The 22,040-nt window shown below is 48.2% G+C and overlaps 1 protein-coding gene across 7 annotated transcripts in view; it reads left to right on the top strand.

Annotated features, from left to right (window-relative positions):
* Nucleotides 1-22,040, top strand: part of Actn4 (actinin alpha 4) — a 73,033-nt gene continuing 50,993 nt past the window's right edge. For 5 of the 7 annotated variants that reach the window (XM_087586377.1, XM_087586362.1, XM_087586373.1 and 2 more), the window contains exon 1: nt 3,878-4,151. In XM_087586377.1, coding sequence (XP_087442503.1) covers nt 3,990-4,151 — 162 coding nt within the window. In that variant the 5' untranslated portion in view covers nt 3,878-3,989. 7 annotated transcript variants of the gene reach the window in all.

The following is a 22,040-nucleotide window of genomic DNA, read 5'->3' as shown; positions in this document are numbered from 1 at the left end:
CATTTGGGCAGGAGGCAGGAACAGCAAGGAGGCCAGCACACTAGGGAGAGTGGCAGGTAAGCTGAGAGGAAAATAGGGACCTGGATGTGGAGGACCCGGGTCTCACTGAGAACCCAGGGCTTCCATTTTTTTTTTTTTTTTTTTTTTTTTTGGTTCTTTTTTTCGGAGCTGGGGACCGAACCCAGGGCCTTGCGCTTCCTAGGCAAGCGCTCTACCACTGAGCGAAATCCCCAACCCCCCATAGTTTTATTAAATATACTCTCCTACGATTTTGAAGGCTATGCTGGCATAAAGAATAAAATTTCCACTTGAAAGAAAATATGTGGAGTAGAGCTTTAATCCCCGCACTGCTGAGGCTGCCCAGGCTTATCTCTGAGTTTGAGGCCAGCCTGGTCTACAGAGTGAGTTTCAGAACTGCCAGGGCTTCATAGAGAAAACCTGTCTTGACAACCCCTCCTCCACCCCCCCACCCCACACACACACCATGGAAGGAAGAAAGGAAGGGGAGGGAATCCCAGGAACCTTGGGAGACTGCAACTGAAGCATCTCAAGTCAGGGGCCAGTGTGCAGCATAGTGAAACTCTATCTCAAAGTACAAAATCAAAAAAAAGGGTAGAGTAGAAGGGGTTGGGGATTTAGCTCAGTGGTAGAGCGCTTGCCTAGCAAGCACAAGGCCCTGAGTTTGGTCTCCAGCTCCGGGAAAAAGAAAAAAAAGAAAAAAAAGGGTAGAGAGCTTGCCTAGCAGGCCCTAACTGTAACCTCCAGTTCAGAGGAAAACAAAACAAAATTCCACAAAAAGAGAGGGTAGCAGGCAACATGGCCCAGGGTGAAGGTCCAACCCAAGATCCCAGTGGTGGAAGAGGAACAAAACTTTCGGAGATTAGAAAAGGGAATTATTGGGGCTGGGGATTTAGCTCAGTGGTAGAGCGCTTACCTAGGAAGCGCAAGGCCCTGGGTTCGGTCCCCAGCTCCAAAAAAAAAAAAAAAAAAAACCAAAAAAAAAAAAAAAAAGAAAAGGGAATTACTTGGGAAGGGATTAGGGAGAGGGAGGACAGGAGGCTAACGGGTGGATACAGTCATCAAAGTCTAGGACACGGATGATGAAATGCCATAAGGAAACTGAATCTGACAGGCTCAGGGTAAGGTTGAGGAGAAAGGGCTTTTTGTTTTGTTTTGCTTTTTTGAAACAGGATTTCACTGTGCAGCCTTGGCTATCCCGGAACTCACTCTGTACACCAGGCTGGCCTTGAATTCACCACAGAAATCCACCTGCCTCTGCCTCCCCAGTGCTGGGACTAAAGGCATGTGCTACCAGGGGAGGTTTTTATTGTAGGTCTGAGAGAGAGCACAGCCAGAGGCACCTGGAAGAGTCCCGAGCACCCAGGGAAAGTAGTCGACTAAACCTGATTAGGAGACTGAGCCAGGCCATGAGAGGAGGGGGAGGGGAGGAGAGCAAGAGAGCAGAGGGAGAGAAAGCAGAGAACAGAGGTTGAGAGAACCAAGAGCCAAGAGGGCAAAGGGCTTGCAAGCCCAAGGGCGGGATTATAGGAATGAGGAGGGCTGAGAGGAGTTTAGGTAATCCTGGAGCTAAGAAGCCTCCGTGCCCTTTGGTATGCTAATATGCACCCCAGTTAGCCGTTTGTCCTGAGTTTCTTTTGGATCTGGCAGAATCCCATTCCTTCCGTGCAATTATATTTTCTGTATTTAAATATCTAGATTCATTATGTTTCCTTTTGTAAAAGGACATACGTGGGAGTCAGAGGACAACTTCTGCAAGATGGTTGGTCCTTTGACCTTACGTGTCTCAGGGATTGAATTATGGTTGTCAGCCTGGGCCACCAGGACCTTTACCTGTATGTGAGCCATCACATTGAGTCTCAACTAATAAAAATTTTCTAAATTACTAAGGAAGGGCGGGTTTAAACCAGGAAAAAGCAACCCCACCCAGCAGCCTTTCCAGCTTTTCTGACTTCTAAGAGTGGAGACACAGGAGGTTCAGAGTTGAGCAGGGAGGGCTGTGGTCTGACTCGGGTGTCTGACCCAGCAGTGCTCTGCTAAGGATGTGTATGGCTCTTCTGAGTTCCACACTAGGCAGGGTAGAAGAGTGTGATCCTGTTAGGAGAAAAAAAGACAGAGAAGGGGAGGGAAAGGAAAAAAAGAAAGCAAAAGAAAAGGAGGGACCAGAGTTCAGGAGGTAGCAGGAGATAGATTCGTGGTCAAAGGTCATCTCCTACATAGTGAGTTGGTGGCAGGCCTGGGCTACTTATTAAGACCCAGTTTCAAACAAAACAAAACCAACACCTCCAAACGCTTCCATTTGCAGTGGAGCTGCTCAACCTGAGCCTGACCCCTAGGATCCCAGGTAGTAAAAACACTGAATCAACTCTGACCTCCACATGTGACATGTGCACCTCTGCCCCACACAATACATACATGTAAATTTAAAAGAAATCAAATGACAATAACAAACTGGGGCTGGAGACAGAGGTGGGAGGGCAGGAAGAAGGCTGTTGGAGTGGTGGATGCTGACTACCTCTTTTTAAGAAGCCCTGTGAGTTTCTCTCTCTCTCTCTCTCTCTCTCTCTCTCTCTCTCTCTCTCCCTCTCTCTCCCTCTCTCTCCCTCTCTCTCCCTCTCTCTCCCTCTCTCTCCCTCTCTCTCCCTCTCTCTCCCTCTCTCTCCCTCAGACAGAGTTTTCCTGATTGTCCTAGAACTCACTCTGTCAACCCAGGCTGGCCTCAAACTCAGAGTTCTGCCTGCTTCTGCCTCCTGAGTGCTGGGGTTAATACACCACCATGTGGGGTTGGGGATTTGGCTCAGTGGTAGAGCGTTTGCCTAGCAACCGCAAAGCCCTGGGTTCGGTCCCCAGCTCCGAAAAAAAGAAAAAAGAAAAAAAAAATCACCATGCCTGGTTTCCATGTTTCTTACCGTTGCCCATCTCTCTTACAAACTTAGTCATTTGATAATTGACCTGGTTTATCATGCCGTCTGTAGTTGGAAAGTGGATGCACATAGTAGGGGCTCAGTGTTTGCTGAGTGAACAAAGATAGACAAGTCCAAAAAGATCCCTTGCCTTCCCCGGCTAGCTAGCTATTCCAATCTAATCTAACTCGATGTCTATTTTGTGAATCTTTCAGAGTTTCTCTAACTATCTACTTTTTCTATGAAGCCCATCTGAAGATTTTATAAATCCAGTCCATTCTAGAGTTCCTTTTCTTTTTTCATTTTTTTTTTAGACAGGGTCCTCATGTATCCCACGCTAGACTCAAACTCGCTGTGTGCCAAGTCTGGCCTTGAATCCTGTCCACACCTCCAGTTGGGAATTTAAGGTATGTGTCACCACCATGCCCAGTTTTAAGCTCCATTATTTAATTTAAGACGGGTATCCCTGTGTAACCCAAGCTCCAACATGTTATCAGGCTTTCAGTCTTAGCGGCCTGAAAACAGAGACCCTTATGTACCATCGTGCAAGGTTTATTGTATATTGTTTCAAAAGGGTGGGGACTTTTTCTGACTTCTTTAGTTCTAAGACAGAAAACACGGTTAAGTACATAGTAGGTCACCAAATAAATTTTGATTACGTCTGAATGGCTGAATGAGAACACATTCCACCTCGAGAAACAGGTTAAAGCCGGATGACGAGCCCCGCCTTATGAATCATTCATGATTGGGCCCCGCCCACCCGGGGGGGGGGTTGACGCGCGCGTTCACGCTAGAGAAGCGCTTGGGCTCCCACGCTGGGCGGGCGGCCGGAGGTGCATTCTGCGCCGGCGCCGAGCACCCGGGGGCGGGCTCGCCTTTTTAGGTGCGCGCGCGCGGGAGGGCGGTGGCGGTGGCGGCGCAGTGCGCAGGCGCGGCGAGTGAACTGCGCAGGCGTCAGTCTTGGGCGGGCTGAAAGCAGCTGAAGCGGCGGCCGAGTCGTAGGCTCCGACATAGGGGCGGGAGCTGAGCGGTAGCGGACCGGCTGGCGGGCTAGCGAAAGGCGGCGGGATGGTGGACTATCACGCGGCGAACCAGGCGTACCAGTACGGCCCAAGCAGCGGCGGCAATGGCACGGGCGGCGGCGGAGGCATGGGCGACTACATGGCCCAGGAGGATGACTGGGACCGGGACCTGCTGTTGGACCCGGCCTGGGAGAAGCAGCAGCGCAAGGTGCGCGGCCCGTGATCCGGGCTGGATGGCGTCCTGCGCGGGGAGGGGAGGTCTGGAGGGGGTCCTAGGAAACAATTGGCGGGTCCGGGAACGAGTTTGGAGTCCCGGAGAGGGATTACAGAGCTTAAAGAAGCAATTGGGAATCTGGAGGGGGAGGGGGGAAGTGGCGGCCAGGTATGAGACACGGGGAACTGGGGCAAACGAGAAGACGACTCGGGAGGTTGAAATGGAACTGCGTTTTAAGGCGAGATTGTAGGGTCAAAGGAAGCATTGGTAGGGCCCAGGCAAGCAATGGGGTCCGGGAAGGGAACTGGTGAGCCCGGATAGTATTTGGCGGTTTGGGAATCTGTGTGGAGGAGATGGTCTGGAGTGCAGAGAATCTGAAGAAGAGATTGGAATTGCTGGAAGCCGTGTCTGTGTGTGTGTGTGTGTGTGTGTGTGTGTGTGTGTGTGTGTGTGTGTGTGTGTGTGTGCTGGATGGGTGGTTCTAGAAGAGATGAAGAATCAGGAAAGATAAAGAAGGGCCACTAAGGAGAGGATTGTGGAATCCTGAGACGGGAGGGAGGACCAGGGAGTCTACATGGACTTGAAGTATGAGGTGGCTAGGTGTTAAGATGGTCGATGGGACTAGGGGTCTGAGAAGGTAGGTGTTTAGGGCAGAAGTTAGGGGCCTAGGAACAGATGTCTGTGAAGGGGGTGAGGTTTATTGAGGGTGCCTTGCTGTTAGAGGATAAGGGGCACAATTAGAATTGATGGGGAGGCTTTGAAGAAGGGAGAGGCAGTGAAACAGTAAAGGTTCCAGGCCCACGGGAAAATAGTTCAATAAGAGTGAGAACAGTAGGAGCCGGAGGATAATGGGAGGAGGTTAGTTTGGGAAAATGGAAGTCTGATTAGAAAGGCCCTGGGTAATGCAGGGCCTGAGGAAGAAATGAGTGTCCTGGGAGAGTAGGTAAGTACTTTTGATGGAGACGATAGGTGAAGGGGTACTAAAGCAGTATTTCCCGTTGGTATTCAGGGGCGTGGAGGCAGTGTACAAGGGAAGCCACGGTATGGAGGAGGTTCGAGGAGGAGGCCGGGGCGGTTGAAAAGGAAACTCGGAGTGATGGGAGAGAGGGTGTGAGGATGTGCAGGGAGAGCTAAAGAAGGGTGCGTGGGGGTGGCTCACAAGTGTGTGAAGAGGGTGGCAATTTAAAATTGAAATCAGAAGCGGTTTCACGCGTTCTAGAGGTCGAGGGTTTCCAGATTTGTAGCTTACTGATGGGCACTGGCTTTTGGATGAAGCCCTTGCTCTTAGGGCGATCAGAAGTGTGCTTTTGGTGACTCTGCCCACAGAATGTGCATGGAGTTGGGACTTTGGGAGCTGGGCCCTGAGGGTATGGGAGAGAGCCGGTTTGGTGACATTTCCCAGACACCCCCCCCGGGGGGGGGCAGGGAAGTTACTATATGGCTGGGCCCAAGCACCCAGTCTGGAGGGTCGATGGTGGAAGAAGCCGCTGTGACTTGGGAAGCCTGAGGTGGGACCTGGTGTAACCTTGGCTCAATCATAATGTCAGCTTGTATGCTCTCAGCCGTCACTAATGGGGTGGAAGTCAGCAGTGGTGTAAGGATGGCATCTTACACCTTTTTTTAACCTAAAAGTGGGTGTGTGAAACAGTTGAGGAATGATAGCTGAGAGACGAGTGCATTTTGAAAGGCAGGGGAGATCTAGTCTGGATCTCAACAATTATTTATTCCCCGAGGCCATGTGAGATTGGAAAAGGTTGAAAGTTGCCAAAAGACTTGGAAAGCTGGAAGGAAACGGGGTCACAGCGTTGACTTTGAGAGTGTCTTGGATCTTTAGGGAAAAGTGCTATGCCCCCGTCCCTTTTCTCTGTATAACAGGAGTAGGGACCATCCTCCTTTCACAAGTACCAACCTCTGGTGTCCCCCCTTTTTTCCATGCCACTCTTTAGGGTGCATGGTGAGACTGGTATGTGTTCAGATCCTGGACAGGAACCAGGACTCACCAGAGCCCTCATGGCTGCCTGTGTCACTTTCCCCGGCTCCTTCCTGGTTCCCTTCTTTCCCAGCCAGGAAAGGCCGAGGAACAGGGTGGCTCTCAATGTTCTCTAAAGTTGCTTCAGCAGCTCTGGAAGGGCCCTGCTCGAGTGTGCTTGCTTTATAACCTACTCCAGCAAATATTTACACTTCGCTGTTCTTTGGGGGGAAAGTATTGCTTCACCTCTACACCCTGTCCTGCATAGGCTAAGATTCCTGGTGCCATGAGGGGAGGAGTTATGAAAGGAATATACCAGTTGGTGCTTTTTTTCCTTATAAGAATCCTCAACCCAGGCCCCAACAGGAATGCTAGAATTTTCCTTTTTTGTTTATGACTGGGCCTTTCTCATGTTCCAGTGCAACTTTTGTGAAGGTGAATGACAGGCTTTTCTTGCCTCTCCAAGGCATGTAGATATTCCCACCACAGGGAGAATGATAGTCTTGTTCACACACTCTAAAGTTCTGTGGCCAGAACAGCTGAAGCAGGAGTTAGCTCAAGTCAAGAGTATGTCCGTCCTACCTGGAAGCCCTTCACGCTATACCCCTATACCCGAGGCATTATAGATAAGGAGGTTATGCGACAGGTGTTTCACAGGGCAGTCTTGAACATCGTGGGAGGACAAGGGACTGGGCTAGGTTTTTTTTTGTTTTCTTTGGTTTTTTTTTAAATATTTATTTATTTTATTCATAGATGTTGTGAGCCACCATGTGGTTGCTGGGAATTGAACTCAGGACCTCTGGAAGAGCAGTCAGTGCTCTTAACCTCTGAACCATCTCTCCAGCCCTGGGCTAGTTTTTAAAAAATATTTCATTATAGTTGGTTTAGTCTAGATTTGTTTTCAGGTTTTCCCTGAATCCTGGGCTCAGGTGATCCATGTGCCCCAGCCTCCTTCTGAATAACACGGAACTACTGGCCTGTAAACAAATTCTTGAGCAATTAAGAGTCCCCAGTTGCCTTTCCTAGTTTGTCCCATCCAAATGCTAATCAGACCTAACTAACCCTTAGGATAATGTGACTGAAGACCACTTTCCTAAAGTGACTTCCGGAACATCTCCTGCTCTTGTGGAAGGGCAAGAGTTACCCCCTAAAGGTCTCACAGGTAGAGGAAATGCCTTGTTCTGAGCTTGAGTGTTCATTGGCACGCCATTGTCTGCAGACCTCAGTGTTTAGACCCTGACCTTTGGCTCGTGCTGTATTAAATGTGAGTTAATTATTTGAAAGCTCTGATAGTGTTTTGTTTTTCTGTAAGTCATTCCTCCCCTACCCCCATTTTTCTTTTGGATTGATGATGAAGGACCCAAAGTAGCCATCTGGTATTTTGCTCCATTACTCTAATTGCTCCCCTCTAAGGAGCTGGCTAAGACTAACAGCTCCTTAGCAGCTTTCAAAATTAAATAACATACTTACAAAAAAAAAAAAAAAATGTAGCCAGGCTGGGTTGTCCTCTGGAAACCAGAGAAGTCTGTGAGCTGGGTGAGTATATACTGTGTGTGTGCCCTCTTGGGAGAAGAGAGGAAGAAGTACCTCAGCCGCCAGCATCCTGTTCCTCCCACCCTCCTGGAAAATGTGTGGTGTTCTCCTGGAAGCCCAGCACTCAAGATCTTGAGTCAGGCAGATCTCGAGTTCAGGGTCTTCCAGCATGAGCAAATATGGGGAGACCTTTATTTCAAAAATCAGGAAGAAGAAATAAAAAGTTGCTGGGGGGAAATTGCTGGAAGGGTAAGGTTTCTTCACACTTGAGAACTGCGATCTGGTTGTGGCCCTGGAGTGGCATCTGCCACTTCACCTAATCCTAGGCAGTCCAAGGTATGTGTTGGGGAGGGGCGTTGCCTTTTACCTTGTGAAAAACACCCTCTCTGGGTCCAGCTTCTGAGACCAACTGGGTGGTGTCTTTGGAAGCAGGAACTGACTCATCCTCCAGTTGAATGAAAGTCATGCTAGAAGCTTTCATTTAATTGCAGCCAATTGCTTGGCCTTGTGGGGAAAGTTGGGTGAAAGTGTTAGTAGGGACCCCCCAAACAAACAGACAAAAAACCGAATGACCCAGGAGTGGAATGGTCCAGAATTTTGTATCCTGAGGCAGGAGGATCACTGAGAGTTAGAGGCCAGCCTGGGTAACCTAACATTCAAGGCAAGCCAGAGTTATTAAGACTCTAGCTGAACATGGCGGCACAGGTTTGTAGTATCAGCCCCCTAGAAGCAGAGTCAGGAGGATTATAAGTGAATTCAAGGCTGGTTAGGGTTTTTACATAGACTTTCAGGCCTGTTAAGGCCATTTAGTAAGACCCTGTCTTACATAAACTGCAACAAAAAGCCCACCAGCAAGTGAGGGTGTGATGCTATCTTCCTGTCCAAGGGAGAGGCTAGCAGGGAGGTCAATTAAAATGTATCCTCACACTTATTCACTTCATCACCCTGCCTGGGAGCAGGGCCTAGTTTTGAATTCCAAGTCTAAACCTAACAGACAGGTAAGGAGAGTTCTGTCATTTCAGCATGCTCTCTGCTTACTGCTGACTTTGGCCAGACAGCGGCCTTTCCAGAGTTGAGTGAGTGTGCAGTACAGGTTATCTGGCAGCGCTGTCTAGTAGATGACAGCTAGGAGGAGGGAGCCAAAAAAGCATCACTTTGGGAATGCCCAAGGAATTTGAGCCTGTTGAGATGAACACTCTAGGCTTTTGCCGTACTGATTTATAGCATGCTGGACATTACACAAACTTTTAACCAGACCTTTCTTATTTTTTAAATTGCTTTGTTGGCATCTTGAGGGGGGAAATGAGCTAACAGCTGTTTGCTGTAGTCCCACTCATTCAGGTTTTCTGAATAGCCCAAATATCAAGAGGTTGATCTCCCAGCCCTGCTTGCCTGTCCTTGCTGAATGTCCACCTGCTTATCCTTATTTCCTTTGCGCTCCCTGGCTCTGTTCTCAGCATTCAGCTCCCTTCCCTCAGTTTCCTTCTGTTGCCTTTATTTATGTGTTTAGTTTTACAGAATAACAAAAACACTCATGTTACATGATTTTTTTCCTCTCCCTTTCTCATGGAAATAAGAGGCTAGTGATATAGCAAGTTGGCAATTCAGTGGCCAAGGTAACTGAGACACTGACCTATTAAAGGAGAGATGAAAGCAGGTTTTAAAAAAAAAATCTTTCCTGGACCAGTGAAAGAAGCCTTTATACTGGGTAGTTTGAGAGCTCAAGATTAGAGTCCTTTTAGTTATGTTAAAACATCAAAGGAAACAGAGTTACAGTGTTGCAATATAGGTGTCGGGATTTGTTACAAAGTATCTGAAAGTGGCAGACCAGCTCTTAACACTTAAAGAAGATTCATGAGTAACATTTCAGTCTGTTGCCCAGATATCTAGAGTCTAAAGTCATTGAATGAAAGAGAAACAACCGGGCTGGAGAGATGGCTCAGTGGTTAAGAGCACTGACTGCTTTTCCAGAGGTCCTGAGTTCAATTCCCAGCAACCACATGGTAGCTCACAACCATCTGTAATGAGATCTGATGCCCTCTTCTGGTGTGTCTGAAGACAGCTACAGTATACTCACATACATAAAGTAAATAAATAAATCTTTAAAAAAAAAAAAAAGAAAAAAGAAAGAGGAAACAACCATTGTCAGTTGTAGCCTCTTTCTAAAGACCAGGTGGCCCAAACCATCTGACAGAAAGGGATTCTGACAGAAAGCAGCATCTCTGTATAGATGAACAAGCCTGAGTGCTTGGGGATTTTAGCCCAGGAGCAGTCCACCTGAATTGATTAGAAAGTCCCTGAGACATTTATCTTGATGCTGTGCCTCCTTTGGTTGTGTGCTTTTTTTTTTTTTTTTTTTTTTTTTGTTTCCCCCTGCTCTCTCCCCACATCCTTCTCTCTTGTACCTAGCAGATTGCCCACAGAAAATTCTCAGTAGCTAGTTTGAGCCACAGTTACTGGGGAGGCCATGGCCAGTGGCCATTTTCCTAGCTATGATGTATTGAAATGTTACCTGAAAAGCTGTAGACTGACCTACTGAGACTTAGTGTTTGCCACCAGTTGTACTTGCTCTTCTATTCTTGTAATGACCTCTCAACCACCCATCCCCAACCAATAGTTAGGTAACGTGCTGGTGTGCATGAAGAAACTGACTCAGATAGTCTCGCCACTTGATCAGTTTCCTAAACTCTTCCATACCCTTGTTTATCTTACATACTTAGTAAATATCCTGAAGTCAACTTGAAATTTTTTAGGTTTTAAAACCAAATTAAATATTGGACATGATGGATGGCACATGCCTGTAATCCCAGTACTTGGGAGGTGGGGCAGAGGGAGAAAGAGTTGAGTCATCCTCAGCTACTGCTGAGCTTATGGCCAGCCTGGGCTCCGTAGACCACTTCTAATTTTTTAGAGACAGGGCCTAACTGTGCAGCCCTAGTTGTGCTGGAATTCACAGAGATCCACCTGCTTCTGCCTCTTGAATCCTAGGATTAAAAGCATGCACCACCATGCCTCACACTAAAAGCCTTTGTAAAAAGGGGAAATCTGGTGCCTGACAGATTTGGTTTCCCTGGCCATACATAAAAGGAAGCTGTAAAAATAAATTCATGGAGAACAAAAGAATGTTAAGTTTTAGTGGGGTCCTATTCCTGCCAAAGGTGCTGGCCTAAGGCCAGCTCCCCCTGTTCAGAGAGTGGTGTGTGCTGGTGGGTACTGAAGACCCATGTGACAAGAGATCTTCCCTGAGATCACCAAGTTAACTGCTGACCGACTTGAAGAGACTAACCGCTTTGTGGGTCAAGGCTCCACGGAAGGTCTGTGAAGGACAATCCTGAACATCTCTTGTGCCTGCCACACTCAAAACTATCTCATCTGACCCTAGAAACATATCCGGAAGTGGGCAGAGCAGTGACTCACCCAGGAATATTCAGTCCCTTGAATGCCCACGAGATTTGCTCAGGATTGGATGATACTTGATTCATCCTTGGGATAGTCTCTGATGTAGCCCAGGCTTTGCCAAATTCCATATGTAGCTGAGGATAAACTCAGACCGCCTGCCTCTACTTCCCTCTCTTGTCCTGGTGTTACATGCAGGGGCCACTGTGCCCAGTTTATGCCATGCTGGGACTGGAACCCAGGACGTGGCACTTACTATGCAAGCTTATCACCACCAAACCACACCTCTAGACCCCTCCTGATCTGAGACAGGCTTATGATACATAAACCAGGAGGGCCTCACCCACACTCCTGGGTCTGCTTTCTGGGTGCTAGGGTTACAGGTCCACATTACCACTCCAGACTGTACTGTAAACACCAGAGTGAGCCGGCACGTGCTGCACGATGGTCCTTCTCCAAGGCTCAGGTCTCTTAGACTTGCGTGCTGGAAGACTGCACTGCCGTGAATAAAGCACACTCTTTCCTGCCGAACAGGGAGACTGGTGCGCTCCTGTGGCGTTACCAAAATGTTTTCCTTCTGAATACTGGAGCAGAACAGATTCTTTGTCTTGTAGTGAAACCATGGACATGGGACAGTAGTAGTTGGAAGTGGCTGTTACTGCCGAGGCATCGTGAAGTCATCTTGGGAAATATCCTTGTGATGGTGTTGCAATGACTGAATGGGGGCCCCAGCAGCACAATAGCATGTGTGTGTCTGCTGCAGACAGAAAGAAAGGCGACATTGTGGTTTGTTTTATCCTTCTTCAACTTTTCCCTCAAAGGTGTGGGGCTGAATGATGTCTGTCATTGGCTTTCTAGTGGGTTTTTCATAGTGGGTGGATTGGAGGCAGCCCGTCTTCTTACCTCTTCTCCCAAGTCTCACATAACACACAACACACATAGAGGGCAGTTCCTCTAGAGTGCAGGGTTTTTTTGTTTTGTTTTGTTTTTAAAGATTTATTTCATCTATGTGAGTACACTGTAGCTGTCTTCAGACACACCAGAAGAGGACATCAGATCCCATTACAGATGGCTGTGAGCCACCATGTGGTTACTGGGAATTGAACTCAGGACCTCTGGAAGAGCAGTCAGTGTTCTTAACCACTGAGCCATCTCTCCAGCCCCTCTAGAGTGAAGTTATAAGAATGTCTCTAACATCACTCCAGAGTTAGGGGCAGCAACCACTGAAATGTGTACCCCACTCCCCACCTTAGTAGAGGAAGCCAATTTGAGGTTAGACAACATTGCGGAAGGAAGCTTGCATATGATTCAGCATCTAAGGGGTAAGGGGAGGACAAAAGGATGACTGGACAGGGTTGCTCGAGGGAGTGTCTCAGGCAGGAAGAGACGTTAGGCATTGTAGTCTTCTGTTCAGGTATCCAGATGACAGGCCTTTTTTGATCGCTAAAGGACAAAGGCAGTCCTGGAAACTGTCTTCAGTCAGTGTTATCAGGGCTCGCTCCCTCTCTCTCTCTCTCTCTCTCTCTCTCTCTCTCTCTCTCTCTCTTTCTCTGTGTGTGTGTGCGCGTGCGTGCGTGCGTGCGCGCGTAGATTAGCACGTTAAGCACATTAGCACTCTTGTCTGACTAACTGATGTGAATAGAAGGTATTTAATTGCTCTCACCATGGAAACCCAGTCTGCTTACTATTTGGGGGAGTGCTGCACCCAACGCAGGGGCCCCTGGGCAGAAAAGATGCACACATGTCTTGCACAGTGGCCATGCCCAGAAGGGTATGGGTGGCTCTGTTCTCTGACAAGAAGAGAAGTTGGGCCAGCCTACTTCATTGATAAGGGATATATGCACAGCAGCTGGTGGCTTTGTAGCCACTCTAGGGTCTTTTTCTCTAGGCTTTTAGAGTTGGAATTTCAGCTATGTGGCCTTTTGTTGTCTCAGTGCTGGGGGTGGAACCCAGGACCTCACATGCGTTAGGGAACAATTTTACCCCTGAGCTACTACCTGCCCCCCTTCTATATGTCTTCATCTTTTGCCTGTTTTTACAAACACAAATTAAAAATTCTAAAGTTCTCATCAGACCCCAAGAGCAAATAAAGAACACTATTAAAAAATCACAAATTCCACATCTATCCAGCTCTGAGAACACCCCTGTCCTTTCCTTCAAGACACATGGCTCGTTAAACTCCTAATGAAACTAAGATACTTTAGAGAAATGTGGCCCGGGCTGCTGCAGACATGGCTTGCTTTGGGAAAGGCTGGGCTTTCTTTGTTCTTTTTTTTCCTTTCTTTTCTTTTTTTAACTTTAAGACTTAACATAGTCTTCTAGTTTGGGCCTATGAAGTAAACCCAGTTTCAAAATTGAAAATGTCTGGAAGCAGTGACTTGCCAGGCTGGTTCAAGGGCAGTCTGATGAATTGGCCCTTCTTGCAGGCTGTCTGTGAACCAGTCATGATTCAGATTTTCAAGTCCTGGAAGGTGTCCAGACAGTAAACATCACCACGGTTGTGAGGCAGTTCCCTTTTTTTTTTTTTTTTATCATTTGAGTTGTGCTGCCAAGACTGTGGTAGATTTGACTTTCTGTAAAACAGAACGGCCTGTATCGAGACGTCTTTTTCAGAGATGTTGGCTTTAGTCATCTAGTCCTATGGTTCTTGGTGGGGTGGTCAGGAAATACCTACATCAATGAGGGGAGGGCCTTCTTAGTCACTTTTCCCTTTCCCTTCTTTTCAGACAGGGTCTCACTGTATAGTCCTAACTAGCTTGGAACTCACTATGTGGATCAGGATGACGCAGAACTCAGATCTGGCTGCCCCTGCTTTCCAAGTGTTTGGGATTAAAGATGTGTGGAGACACCCCCACTCCCAATACACCCACCTGCTTTGGCCACATTTTTTTTTTTTTAATTTTTTTTTTCTTCCTGGAGCTGAGGACCAAACCCTGGGCCTTGCACTTGCTAGGCAAGCGCTCTACCACTGAGCTAAATCCCCAGCCCGTTGGCCACTTTTTAAACTTTTTTTTTATACTAGAGATTAGATCCAGGGCCTTGTGGGTGTTCTGCAGACTACCACTGTGCCACATCCCTAGCATGTCGACCTTTCCTCCTCACTTTGAGAAAGTAGGATACAAAACCCTGACCGGTCAGTTGCCACCTAGTCAAGACTGGCCTCTGACACTTGGTGATCCCTCTGTCTCGGCTGGTATTGTAGACCACTATGCTCAGCTTTCAAAACTCAGTGATGGGGTCAACTGATGGGAAAACATTCAGTACACTGATAACTCTGAACGCTTTCTGGGTGCCTGGTTAATGGACCTTGACCCCAAACTGGGGAAGGTGTGGAAGGGACACTTGGTTTCTACTGCAGCAGAGGAGAACCGCAAGACTCTGACTGTAAGGATAGCAAACCCACAGGCCACTGTATTCCCTGAGCAGCTACCGTAGACTTGAGCAAATTCTGGGCCTTTTGATAAACAAGACCAAGGCAACCCTTGCCAAATACGGCCTGCTTGAAGACTGTAGGGTTAGCTTAGGGGACAACTTTCCTTGCCTAAAAATAAATTTCTGTTCCTATCAAACATTCCAAGCATAGTTGGAAAATGAGATTTCTGAGGAGTGGCAGTTCAGTCTCTAATGGGTTCAGTTTTGTCAAGAGTCCAGGGCCTCTGGGGACTGTTTTGGGATTGGTGTGTGACCACTAAGGAAGTTGGAGGACCAAAAAATGCAGGTCGTCTTCCGTCTCATGCTGTATCTTCCCAGAAGCCTTGGGGGTTGGTGGGGAGGGTGACACTACACATGTACCTAAGGAAGGTGGGGACCAGGGGAGATGATTCGGTGAGCAAAGTGCTCACTGTACAAGTATGAGGACCTGATTTAGGGTCCCTAGCACACATGTAAAAGCCAGGCATGGCAACATATGAACAGAACCATGAGTTACATGTGTGCAGGGAGACAGGCAGATTTGGAAGGCTGGCTGGCTGGCCAATGTAGTCAGAGCAGCAACTTTCAGTTTGACTGAGAGACCCTGCCTCAAAAATAAGGCCAGAGATACAGCCTTGGCCAAGAGCTTGAACTTCTCTTGTAGAGGACCAGCATTTGGTTTCCAGTGCTCACTAGGCAGTTCAGAATGGCCTATAACTCCAGTTCCAGGAAATTCAACACCCTCTTCTGGCCTCTGGGACATGAGGTGTACACACACGCATAGACACACCAGAAAAACAGGCAGAGAAGCAATCGAGGAAGACATGACAATGTCAGCCTCTGGCCTCTACATGTGCCTGCACAGGTTAGTGTGGACACACACAGTAAACAAGATAACTTCAGGTTGTATTATGTGCTGTAAACCAATGGCAGCTAGCATTTTGCTCTGGTATACTGTGGACTGTCAGCACATGGTCCTCTGAAGTAGATTTTATCCTCAGAGTACATGTGCAGCAGTGGGACCGTGGACTGGGTTGAATAACACACATCTGTAATCCAGGCATTGGGGAGTTTGAGACAGAAGGATCCTAAGTTCAAGTGAGCCTGCACTAAAAGAGACTGTCTTAGAAAGGACATGAAAATGGTTGTGTTTAGCTCAGTAATCAGTGTAGCAGTGAGGTGAACTGATACAGGCCAGAGTGGAGCAAAGGCATGGGTCTCTCTCTCCGCCTTACGCTCCTTACTAAACTTTACGGGAGATTGGAGGTTGGTAATAGTTCTGGGGCTGGAGAGAAGGGCTCTGAAGTGAGTGGTTTAGCTGTAACCTATCGTGGAAGAAGGCCAGGGTGTCAGAGTCCACTTGGCCCAGCAATCTCAGTCTCCTGAAGTGCTGATAAGGTGGCGAGGAACCTGGACATTGCAGCCTTTTCTTCCTGGGCTCCTTGCATGATCCAGACTAGAACTGACTTCTAAAGTGGGAATCCCCAAACTGCACTGCAGTAAAGCAAACAAAGGCTTCAATTAACTCTGATGGTCGCTGCAGTAGGCACCTGTGTTTGATTAGAGCCTGGGTGGCTATGGAGTCTGGAGTTTTACAGCACTGTGTGCTCGTGCTTTGTAGTATGACTGCACCTAACTTTTACCTCATGGGCAGGTCCAACCCCCTTCCCATCCCCGATTTCATCAAGAGACCGTTTATACCCGTGAGACGCCACAGAGCGTCCAGTGCCCCTTTGAAGCCTGCGTGTTGTTGCTACTGTCGGCTTTGGAGACAGTGTCTCACTGCCATCCACTCTTACCTCCACCTCTTAGCTGCTAGGAATCAGGCACGTCACCACACCCTGTCAGAAGTCTGGCTAGTTTTATTTTTTGTTTTTTCAAGACAGGGTTTCTCTGCGTGGTGTAGCCCTGGCTGTCCTGGACCTAGCTCCCCACTCTATGGATTCTGGGGATCGGGTCATCAACAGTCACCTTGTTTTACCCACCTTGCAAGTCTGTAGAGCCTCAGTTTTAGCAGAGCTCTACTAGGCCCTCCCCTCTCTCCCACCCACTCTATCTCTTCCTGTCCCTCTGCTCAGGTGGGTCTAGGACGACTCCAGTTCCCAGGAGGAGGGAGGCTTGGTGATTGCATCTCTGCACTTTTGCCATTTGTATCCTGTTGGAAGCCAGGAAGTCAGTGCCGGACAATGTAGTCTCATTGTGCCCATGGCTCTCTGTATTTGAAGACTCAGCTTGTCAGACTAGTTGTGCGGCTTTTACTCCCTGGAGGGAGGGGGGGAGAGCGCTTGCACTCTTGGTGAACACTCTTGCTTTGTGCACACTGTATCAGAGGGAGAAGGTAGGCTCCTGTATACTCTGAGTGTGGGTTTGGGTTCACCCTGCCCTGCAGAGATCCTAGATAGAGCAAACATCTCCTGTGAGCAGAGGCTAGCGGAGCAGTGGAATCAAGTCTGCCTTAGTGGGCAGGCAGCCGCTGCTTCAGGCAGGAAGATGATGGTGCTGCAGGGTTTGCTGTCAGCAGAGTACCCATGTGACTTACTAAATCTTTCAGTAGCTATATGGCATGGTAGGAGGGGGGGGAGGGAGAGAGAATATCTTCATCCCTTCAAGTGTGAAAAGAAACTTCATGATAAACTTGACTCAGTGGACAAAAAGGGTGCAGCGAAGGGCAAGTGTGTCAGAGTCCATTGTGTGCTCCCCCTCATGCGGGCTACAGCTAGTTTCCATGGTGGGTGGTTTACTATGCATTTATGTTCAGCTGAACCTGTTCCAGGTTACTGCTGTACATAGAAAAGTCTTTGGGAGGGAAGCTGTGTTTCCATTAAACTGTAAAGTGGAGGAAGGTTTCTTCAAAGTGGCCACTTAGGTAGCAGAACGAGGGCCACCTGCTGCAGAGTAGGTTTGTGTTTTACAGCCAACCAGCTTCTTGTGTAACTTGAGTTGGGGCTCTGTGGGCCCTGGAGTCTAGTACTCAGGTAGAAACATGACCGCCAGGGCTGAACAACAGCCCTTGCTGGGCCTCTCTGCTGAGTGGAGCTCCATGCAGGGCCTTTGGGGTATGAGAGAAACCGGAGACCGGGCCCATGCTCTTGGAGCTCACAGCGGATCTGGGTAGCGAGTGAAGCTACATGAGACTCAGAAGGCCACTAAACTGCACACCGACAAGTCCACAGTGCTCTAGCTGTGTCCTGGGAGAGGAGAGGGGTGGCAAAGGACAGGCGGGTCAGCCATGGAAGTTTTCATAAAGGAGGTGAGTGTGGGGATGGGGCTGTGCACCACAGCTGTGGACAGGTTTGGGGCGTGGAGGCAAAGTTGGAGGAGGGACCTACTACATAGCTGCTGCTTTTGAATAGTGCTTCCCCTGGTGAATATTGTCTATGTGGGATCTCCAGGTGTTAGAGGTGGGTGCCTTGAGTCTTTAGCTCAGCTGTGTTGGGAGCCCTCTGAGTAACAAGACCCTAGCCTCTGAATTCAAGACCATGTGGGGGCCTCTTATTTTTTACAGGTAGAATGTTGTAAGTGGCCAAATCCAGGTAGGGATCTGCTCTGGGTGCCTTTGATTTTTAGACAGCTAGCCTAACTGTATTCTAGAACTCACTCTGTAGCTGGGGCAGGCTTCGAACTTGTAGTCATCCTTCACAGGGTTCGGAGAACCTGAGCAAGTTAGCGAACACCTGGGATCCCTGAGCTTAGGAGGACTGGGAAAATTAGAAGTCGAAGGTCATCCTCAGCTTCTTGGTGGACTATATGAGACTCTAACTCCAGTTCAAACAGGACAGGAAGCTGGGCATGCTAGATCTCTGAGTTCAAGGCCAGCCACGAGTACTGAGTGAGTTCCAGGACAGTTGGGGCTACACAGAGAGGCCCTGTCTCAAAAACAAACAAACAAACAAACAAACAAACAAACCTAATGGGGACACATCCAGTACCATCTCCACATCATATGCAAGGCCACACACTGCCACTTGGTGTAGATGGCCACATAGCCCTAGTTACTGCCGTTCTGTCTGATGATCTCCAAGATCAGTGAGGCTTGTTTCTGGCAGCTGACCTGTGGAGTGTTCTCATATATTTATTGCCCCTGCAGTGCCCAGAAGCAGCACTTAGTTATTTTTACTGCCAGGCTAAACTTCCAGGTCCCAGTAATAGAGCTGGCTTATGGAATCGAAGAGATCCCATCCCAGGAAACACCTGATTTAGTGTTTGTTTGTTTGTTTGTTTGTTTGTTTGTTTGTTTTTATTTTGTTGTGTTTTTAAATGCCTTCCTTATTCAGTTGTTCATGGCCAACTGTGACTCAGACACTGCAGTGCCCTTGATGAGCTTTATAAATCAACATTTTTGGGCGGTATTCTGGCCTCTGTGAGATGAAAGACTAGCGTCACTAGCTGTGCCTTTGTCCAAGTGGCAACTTGCCCTCTGCAGATGATGCATGAAGCCCAGACTAAAGCTCCATTCAAGCAGAGAGGGCTGCAGTTACCTGGTAGTGCTGTCTCCTCCTCTTCCTCTACCTGGGATTGATAGGTTTGTTGTGGGGCGAGCCAGTAGGGGTTGGGAAGGTGGTGCATGTTACCTGCTTTGAGATAGTCACTGTAGCCTGGTGTCATTAGGTCCAGAGGATGGAGAAACATAACCAGTTTGTTTTCTTTTCTCCCTATTCAGGCAGGTGGTCAAAGCTGCCTGACAGTCTTTATATGAAGTACCCTTTCTCCCTTTCATGAAAGGCAGAGAAGTTAGGGAGGCCACTGTTCTGTCAAATGGGGTCCTGAGATTCATGCTTGTAGTTGGGGAATATATTGTTTAACCCCCATTTTGAAAAGAAATTCCTGGGGCATAAGTTGCAAAATACTTTTGCATGAACCAGGAATAATGGCTGTAATCCCAGCACTTGTGAGGTAGACACAGGGGTTTCCCAAGTTCAGTGCTAGCCTGTGTTATATATTGAATATACACACACACACACACACACACACACACACACACACACACACACACACATATATATATATATATATATATATACACACATATACACACATGCACCCAGGAAGAAAATATTTATTGATGGACCCTGACTCCTGTGGGGAGGGATGCTGGCTGGCAGGTGCTTGGTTGATTACTCTTAGTTCCTCACTAGACACAAGCAGCCCTGATGGTACTCACCCCAGCGTTTGCACCCTGGAAAGCAGCGCTAAGGTGAATCCCTGTGGGTAGGCTCTTTGGATGCCCCAGTCCACACTTTATCCTTGCATCAAGTAGGAGGCAGTGAAATGTGTGGGTGGCAGGGGGTGCTTCAGAGCTTTTCTTGGGAGAAATTAGAACTGGACTCTACACCCACTCCTGCTTTTCTGCTATTTGCCCTTGGGCAGGGATCAGGGGTTAAGTTTCAGGGTTTGAAAGTGCTGTTGACATGGACAACACAGGAAAAGACCCAGCATCACTCCCTTCCCGTTAGTTCTCCCTCAGGGAGCTCTAGAGCCTAAACCCTGCCTTCAGATGAGCACCCTCCATCACGTGGTGAAACACACTGGGCCACAAGTGGCATGGCCTAGCCCTCTCTGTGTCCATCTGGACCTCATTATCTGGGAGGTGGCTGCTTGTTTCGAAGTTGAGTCCTGAGCAGTTTTGTGTTAGATGAGCTACAGACAGTATCAGCAAGACTTCCCCATGACCAGTGCCACAGCTTGCCAAGGTTGCTGTCAACTGGGTCTTTTCCCCAGGTTTCCCTCCAGTCCCTTCTTCAAAGCAAAAAACAAAAAAAACAAAAAAACACAAAGCTTCCTATGACCTCATATGAGAAGCACACCTCCCCCCATGCTCGTTTGTAGTGAGCAGCTATTTCTTCTAAGGGATGTAGAAACAGGAAAGTTTCCCACTGATAATGCCCAAGAAACTGCTCAGAAAGACTGTCACACAGGGCCACAAGGTACACCGGAGCCTATGTTCAACCTACTTCAAACCCATCAACCCCAGCTAGGGGTTCCAGGGGGCTTAGCACCTCCCCCCCCAAAAAAAAAACCCAAAAACCTCATGGCTGCTGCTCATCTCCCTTCTTCCTTCTCAGCCCCCCCCTTCCAGGGGTCACTTCCTGATGCCATTCCTCAACTTAGCCCCTATCCCCCCCAAAGCAATCAAATCCACAACCTAATAAGGCAAAAGAATGAGGAGAATGTCCGCCTCCCAGCCTCTCCCCTAACAGGGCGCAGGCCCACAGCAAATTTGGAAAATGTTACAGCAGAGTGACAACTGACTGTGGGCTGGGGGTGGGGGGTGGCTGTATGGGCACATCCACTCTCAGGAGCTCCTGTTGTTGGCAGCAGGCTGGACCCTGAGGGAGGGCCACCCTGCTCGCACTTTCCAAACCAGGCTGTTGACACTCCTCTAGCACAGAAAAAGTAACAGCCTGAGTCAGCCGCACCTTCAGCGCGGGGTTTGCACATCAGAACACTAAGGACAAACTTAGTGCAGTGGGAACGAGCATGGGAACCATGCACATCCAAACACTTGCCTCTGAGATGAGTGGTTTTCTTACCCTTTACTGTGCCAGGGTTAAATTATCTTCAGTGTTAATTAAAACTTGTCACTGTTCAGAGTGGGGCCCCTCAGAAATCTGTCACCTCTCCTGCATCATTACCCCAGGCAAGTCAAACCCTTCTGAAGTCCTATCCATTTTGGACTAAGGAGAGGAAAGGCCAATCCTCTCTGGGGGGGAGGGAGGGCTGTCTGGACCAGAGCAACTTGTTTTGGGAGGTCAAGCTTCCTAATTAACCTTAACTGGGGAATGGGGTAGGTTAGAACCAGCATAGGGATGTGCCAGCTCTTTTCACATTGCTAATTACAGCAAGCATGAGGTCATCTGTAAATGTATCTAATTCTTTAGCTTGTAATTAAGGTGCTCATTAAAAGTACAGGCAAAGTGTGTGTGTGTGTGTGTGTGTGTGTGTGTGTGTGTGTGTGTGTGTGTGTGTGTTTAAGGGAAAAACCAAAGTCTTTGTTTTGCCCTGACAGGATGGCTCAGATCAGGCAAGGAACTGAGGTACAGGGCTGGTTTCCTGTCTTCAGAGCCCTTGCAGGAAACTCAGTGTGAACAATATTTGTGATCCTTGCCAAGGACCCAAAACTTGGATGATGTCATCGTTCTAGGTCCATAGTACTCAACCAGTCGATCTTGACTCTGTGTGTGTGTGTGTGTGTGTGTGTGTGTGTGTGTGTGTGTGTGTGTGTGTGTGTGTGTGTGTGTGCTTGAGCGAGCTCATGGATATCTCAAACTGACCTTTCACAGGAGTCGCACGCATATCAGATATTCATCTACATTATGATTCATAACAGCAAAATTACAGTTGTGAAGTAGCAGAGAAATAATTTTATGTGTGGGGGTCACCATAATTTGAGCAACTGTATTAACAAGTCAAAACATTGGGAAGGTCCAGAACCACTGCTATAGTTGACACCAACAAACATCTGGCCTGGGGTGGTATATACATGTATTAGGGGGAGCGGGATGAGGTGGGAATATGTCAGTCTTTATAGGGTCTTAAATTAGCATGGTAAGGCACATCTTTAATCCCAGAATAGG

Source organism: Rattus norvegicus, chromosome 1 (genome assembly GCF_021556685.1).
Source record: "Rattus norvegicus strain SHRSP/BbbUtx chromosome 1, alternate assembly SHRSP_T2T, whole genome shotgun sequence".
Lineage (NCBI taxonomy): Eukaryota > Metazoa > Chordata > Mammalia > Rodentia > Muridae > Rattus > Rattus norvegicus.
The sequence above is the reverse complement of the archived record's forward strand: the minus strand, read 5'-3'. Positions and strand labels throughout refer to the sequence as shown.